The sequence below is a fragment of the Fukomys damarensis genome, unplaced genomic scaffold (genome assembly GCF_012274545.1).
Source record: "Fukomys damarensis isolate Sample0158 unplaced genomic scaffold, DMR_v1.0_HiC HiC_scaffold_12, whole genome shotgun sequence".
Classification (NCBI taxonomy): Eukaryota; Metazoa; Chordata; class Mammalia; order Rodentia; family Bathyergidae; genus Fukomys; species Fukomys damarensis.
Window position 1 is genome coordinate 22,553,068 of NW_022900924.1, and position 6,345 is coordinate 22,559,412.

The following is a 6,345-nucleotide window of genomic DNA, read 5'->3' on the forward strand; positions in this document are numbered from 1 at the left end:
GGGCCGGGTGGGCCGGGCTCAGGATGCCTCCCCCGCAGCTCGTACTGGTGGGCGACGGCGGCACCGGCAAGACCACGTTCGTTAAGCGCCACCTGACCGGCGAGTTCGAGAAGAAGTACGTGGCCACGTTGGGCGTGGAGGTGCACCCGCTCGTGTTCCACACCAACCGGGGCCCCATCAAGTTCAACGTGTGGGACACAGCCGGCCAGGAGAAGTTCGGCGGGCTGCGCGACGGCTACTACATCCAGGGTGAGCACGTGTGGCGGTTGGGCGGCCGGCGCTTCCGTGCTGTGTCATCCTTGCTCTCGGGAGTGTCCCGGGATGGAGAAGCTGGGAGCGGAGGGGTGGGCTCTCTGCCTCACGAGGTGCAGGACCCGTGGATGGCTTTCCTCGTCCTGAGTTGGCTGTATTTTCAACTTGAGAGTGGAGAAGGCAGTAAGTTTCCGTTATTATGTTAAAAGGTGAAAAACAGGACCCTGCTCTTCTGGAGGCTCGTTTTCCTGATGAAAATTTGTGGCGTGTATAATCCATCCCCATTTGGGGACCATTGCCCTGAACTACATCTCCTGCTTTTCTTTTGCGTTTTAATTTTGTCTCAGATGTTGCCTGGGGTGGCTCACACTCACGATTCTCCTTCCTGAGCATCCCTATGTGTGCCTGTCATTTACGTGATGTGTGTATTTTCCCTGGTTGGTTGCATTGCCAGTCACGTGAGGCTTGTCTCTGCAGATCGGCCTTTGGAGGTAGTCTGAGTTGTAAAGGCGCACTGTTCTCTAGTACCGTTAGCCCTCCAGAGCCCTTTCCAGAGTGTTTGCTCTGTGCACTCTATAGGTTTCTAGGTCCTGCTGTGAATGAGGGAAGCATGTTGTCTGCAGTGCTGAATTGTGTGGTTTAATTTCATGAAGTATTGGGGTGGAGAAGACATTTCAGGGGGTTTCTAGGATTTCTTAAGAACTGTCCACACTCACTGGATGTGACGATAAATACACGTAACGTTCTGAAGGTGGCAAGGGCTCTGACCTGAGTGGACAGATGGAGGTGAAGGAGCTCTGCTGAGATGAGGCTTCTTTTCCTTGCCCTGTGGGTCTTGGCCACTTGGATGGAGTAATGTCGTGACTGTCTGTTTCAGCTCAGTGTGCTATTATCATGTTTGACGTGACGTCCAGAGTTACCTACAAGAACGTGCCTAACTGGCATAGAGATCTGGTGCGAGTGTGCGAGAACATCCCCATCGTGTTGTGTGGCAACAAAGTGGACATTAAGGACAGGAAGGTGAAGGCAAAATCGATTGTCTTTCACCGAAAGAAGAATCTTCAGGTACGCTCGACTTGGAACTTCCTGCGGGACTGGGGTGGGTCTTTTGGCTTAGCCACTCTCAGAATCAATAATCATCATTTTAGTAGTGAAGGTTTTTACGATTATTGGTGCTTTTGTTTTACACAGTACTACGATATTTCTGCCAAAAGTAACTACAACTTTGAGAAGCCTTTCCTCTGGCTTGCCAGGAAGCTCATCGGAGACCCGAACTTGGAGTTCGTTGCCATGCCCGCTCTTGCCCCTCCAGAGGTCGTCATGGACCCAGCCCTGGCAGCGCAGTATGAGCACGATTTAGAGGTACTGCTACCCTCTCGCGCTGTGCTGGGCCTGGTCTCAATCCTGGTGGTGACCTCCCTCGTGTGCTGATGGCTGTCTCTTCCCCAGGTTGCTCAGACCACTGCTCTCCCGGATGAGGACGACGACCTGTGAGGAATGAAGCGGCCCGCGTCAGAAGTCTAGTTTTATAGGCCACTGTCCTGTGATGTCAGCGGTGCCGCGTGTGTGCCACTTTGTTACCTAGCTAAGCAGACGTGTGCTTCATCTTTGGGATGCTGAAGGAGACGAATGGGTTTCGGAGTGAATGTGGCAGTTAAATCTTCATTTTTTTGGACCTGCATATTTAGCTGTTTGGAACGCAGTTGTTTTCCTTCTTGAGTTTCAAATATAAGACTGCTACAGTCACATCACAATATTTGGTGGTGAAATCTTGTTACTGTCATTCCCATTCCTTTTCGTTTAGAATCAGAATAAAGTTGTATTTCAAATATCTAAGCCAGTGAACTCAACCCTGTCTGTAAGTATTTGGAACCATGAACGGAAGCTTGTGTTAGCTTTGGTGCCGAATTGCCTTTGCTCTTAGTCTTCTCAGTTCAGAGTCTCCCCTGTCTGCTTATGTTTTTGCGTACATTTGTGTCATGGTGCAGGCTGATGTGGTGACCATTTTAGCGGAGGAGCCAGGAGGTGTACCCGTGGTTGATATCCTTGAACTGGGACAGTAAAGTCTGCCCCACCTGTGCTTTGGCTGGCCAGTGTCAGGGAACTCTGGAGCCTGTTCCTGTGAAGAGATGGGTTGCACTTGTATTTTATGCAGAGATGACCCGGTCTTAATGTAGGCCTGCAGAAAGTGGGTGAAACTGTAGAGCAGGCAGTTGGGGTTACTTTGTAGGGAGAAGTGAACCTCATGTCACCTGGCATTTTCAGTGTTGGATGTCGGGTGGTGTCACGGAGGTGTTTCTTTGGGTTTGCTGCTGTCATGCACTCTCCAAGCTCCAGGGATGACTTGGAGATGAAGGCCCAGGCTTTGACCTGTGTCCCACAGGCTGTTGGGGTGACTAGGATTGTGCTGGGTCGTAGAGGCTGCTCTGATGTGAGGCTCCTAAGATAGTCTGCTTTGCAAGGGGCTCGAGCTCCTAGACTGTGCTGTGGTGCTTGGTGTGCTCTCAGCTGTCTTCCTCATGGGCACTGCACTGCCCATTTTGCCACAGCTGCCCTCAGGCGCAGGACCAACTATGAGATCGCTTCCCACCTGGGGAGAAGGTGGCAAGGTACAGATGGGGAGGGGGAGCTTGAACAAGCTGGAACCTAGTTCTTGGTAAGCTGGTGTTAGCATCTGGTATGAGGTGATCAGCATGGGTCCTTTCAGACCATTTAACGTGTGTGGGGCCTGTGGACGCTGTGAATCCTAACCTGTAACGGCATGTGTGGAAGCAAAGTGCTAACATGAAACAGGAGAGGACTTGAGCTGTGAACTGGGAGCATAACATTCGTTGGCTTTGCCTGGGTTTTCTGAGTAGACTGCATTTGCTATAGGATCAGGGAGCATAGATCTTCATCTGAAGTTAGATCTCCCTGATGTTGGGGTGTCCTGTGCAGGTTGTGACTCGCCCCCCCATGAGCCTGGAGGGAAATTTTGAAGTGGGAGTTTCATAGTGAAGCCAGTCACCATGCACCAGCCTTGGATGGAGTGAGGTCACTAGGAAAACTGTAATGTGCTTTGTGCAGGTGAAGCGTGAGCGCTAGGTTAGTAAGTGGGAAAAGTTTTCAATTTCACTTGGTGCCAGCTAATTTTTCCACAAACAGGATGTATTTGAGCTGTGAGGCTGGGGAATGTCTGGGAAGGAAGATAAGTAGTCACCCCGGCCTGACATTAGCCAGTGTGTGGTCTGGGGGGTGAGGACATCCTAGGGTAGGCGATGGGGATCGGGGCAGGGCCCGGCCAGGTGGTAACTGGGCACCTGACCCTGGCCCGCCTTCTGTGAGCTAAAAGTCCTCTTCTCAGAGGCCTCAAGGCTGCCTGCTTCTGCGCCTCCCCCACTGTGAGGGGTCGTCCCTCACCCTTGTCCTGGGGGTGTCCTGCTTGACAGTGTCCTTGTGTTCTGCTTACTGCTCCTGTCCACTGTTAATGCTCTTAGATGTCCTGGAACCAGACACCATGTAGGGTGGCCTCCATAGAGCTGGGGTCCACACTCAGCTGGCCTGTGGCATTGCCCACCTCTTGAAGTCCTCATGTGACAGCACATGGTGGAATTCAGGGAAAACCCTGGGGGTGGCTAGAAGTGGGTGAGTTCTCAAGCTGGGCTGTTTGGAGTGTTTTGCAGGAAAGCCAGGTGTGGCAGACACTTGTAATCCCAGCTCTTGGGAGGCTGAAGCTGGAGGATCACTGCAGTTTTGAGGCCAGCCTGGGCTACATTAGTTCATAGCAAGACTTGGCCTCAAAACAGCCACCACCAAACCCCAGTGGGAGCCGCTGAAGGTCACAGCACCACATAAAGGCTAGGCACCAAGGCAGTGCGGGGCTAATGACAGCCACCTGCCTACCACTGTTGTGTGTTCCTTTTGGATTGCACAGGGATGGCCACACTGGGGCAGTGACAGCCTTCTGCAACAACACTCGAGCCACAGTGAGCATGTAAAAACCTACACAAGTGTCACAGCTCTGTCCCCAGAAGTGGGTGGCCCGGGTGTAACTGATGTAAGGTCTCTAGCCATGAGCAGGGCACCCCACTGGCCGGCAGGATGGTCCTGTGTCCCGGGGCAGATTACGCCTCTCCCCAAGGCGGCCCGAGCCTGCCCTCAAAGCAGAGAGGGTCCCGTACTTGCCCACATGGAGGCGACTCCGCCTGTGTGCTCCAGTGGCACTGTTGCCCACCATGTCTGAGTGTGGTCTGTCTGTGCCTCTGCACACTGCTCACCTCGGGACACGGGCTGCCACCAGACCTGCCCTCATGTCACCAGAGCCCTCCCTGTGTTGCAGCCATGGGACAGCACATCTGACCGGACACAGCTGCCCCCAGCGAGTTTGGGGTCTGTTGTCATGGAACGGTGTGGGCAGTGGCTTTGAGGTGACCGTTTTAACAGGCAAACGTTGTGTTAAAACAGCTATGGACTTGGCCGGGGGTTTAGCTCAGTGACATCCCTTCTTAACCTCGCAAGCAAAAAGGTCCTGAGTTCGATCCCTAGTACCAAAAAGAAAAAAAACAGCTATGGGCTATTGATAGCCCGCGTATCTGTCTAATGTGGCTGCAGCACGTTTCTGTGTGTGGTTTAAATGCTTTTTTGGTGCTGGGAGTGGGACCCGGGGCCTGTGCACACCAAAAGTGCTGTGCACCTCATGTGCTGGATCTGCATTGGTTTTTTTTTCTCTTACAGAAACCAGTAGGATTATTCTGTCATTTTATGAAGACTTTTTTCAGTACTGGAGATTGAACCCAGGGGACACAGCTCCAACCACAGCTCTTTTTATTTTGTATTTTTTCTTTTTGAGACAGGGCCTTGCTAAGTTTTCCAGATTGGCCTTAAACTTGGGCTCCTCCTGCCTCAGCCTCTTGAAGCTGGCATTATAGGTGTCTCCCTCTGTACTCAGCTGATCCCTGTTTGAAAAAGGCATTGTCAAATGATTCTTCTGAGAGTGTTGATCAGCTTTTTGTCAGTGTGACCACTATCTAGTAAGTCACTTGAAAGAAGGTTTATTTTGACTCACAGTTTCAGAAGTTTCAGTCCACGGTCAGCTGGCTCCAAGCCAGAGATGGCCAGGTGGGAGGGTGAGGGGAGGAAGGCTGCTCACTGCATGCAGCCCAGAAGCAGGAGAGAATTGGGAGGAGTGCGTCAGGGACAGTGAGACCTCTCCAGGCACACCATTGTGTGACTGCCGGCCACCTCCCGTCAGAGTTGCCTTGGGCAGCCCCTTGCCAGCGCCTCTGTATGACAGTGGCCGTGGGTTTCCTGCAGGATTTCTCCAGTCCTTGCCTCTGAGCAGAATTTGTGTTTTGTATTTTTGTTTTTAGTGACAAGGTCTCACTGTGTAGTCTGGGCTGGCCTTCAACTCCCTGTATCCAGGCCTGGCCTTGAACTTGCACAGTACTCTCGCTCAGCCTCCCAAGTGCTGGGATCACAGACATGCACCACTGTATCCAGCCTTCCTCCTTTTTCTGAGACACAGTCTCCATAGATTGCTAAGTTGTGCAGGCTGGGCTTGAAGTTGTGATCCTCCATCCTCAGCTGGGATGACTGGTTTTCCATGCCTGGTGAATGTATTTTTAAAAGTTAACCATCATAGGCCTGTTGTGGTGGTGCACATCTGTGATCCCAGCACCCGGGAGGCTGAAGCAGGAGGATCACTGTGAGTCTAAGGCCATCCTAAGCTACACAGTGAGACCCTGTCTCAAAACGAAACAAAAAAGTAACGACTGAAGTGTGCAGTCAGTGGTATCCAGCACAGCCACACACTGCAGACCCCACAGCTGCCCAGGCCCTGGGGAGCCTCCAGCCTGACCTGACACCCAGGTGCCCTGAGCTGCTGTGCCAGTCGGGCATCCAGGCCCCTCTGTGGGCAGGCTCTTGTCTTCTGTCGCACATTGTGCTCTGTGGACTCTTTTGTCTTCCCACAGTCACCAACTTGGGCCCTCAGGTGGGTGTGGCTGGTGCTCCTGCTGATTCCGTGGGGCTCCTTGGTTGGCCATTTATTTGATTTTGTTTTTTGGTACTGGGTAGAGCCCAGGGCTTTCACTCTGAGTTACATACATACTCAGC

At 52.4% G+C, this 6,345-nt stretch overlaps 1 protein-coding gene across 1 annotated transcript; it reads left to right on the forward strand.

Annotated features, from left to right (window-relative positions):
• Positions 1 to 166: 166 nt before the first annotated feature.
• On the forward strand, positions 167 to 2,083 carry Ran (RAN, member RAS oncogene family). Its single transcript, XM_010604273.3, has 4 exons — positions 167 to 249; positions 1,130 to 1,317; positions 1,444 to 1,614; positions 1,702 to 2,083. The coding sequence occupies exons 2-4, from the start codon at positions 1,147 to 1,149 to the stop codon at positions 1,744 to 1,746; spliced, it is 387 nt and encodes a 128-aa protein (XP_010602575.1). The 5' UTR covers positions 167 to 249; positions 1,130 to 1,146; the 3' UTR covers positions 1,747 to 2,083.
• Positions 2,084 to 6,345: the final 4,262 nt, after the last annotated feature.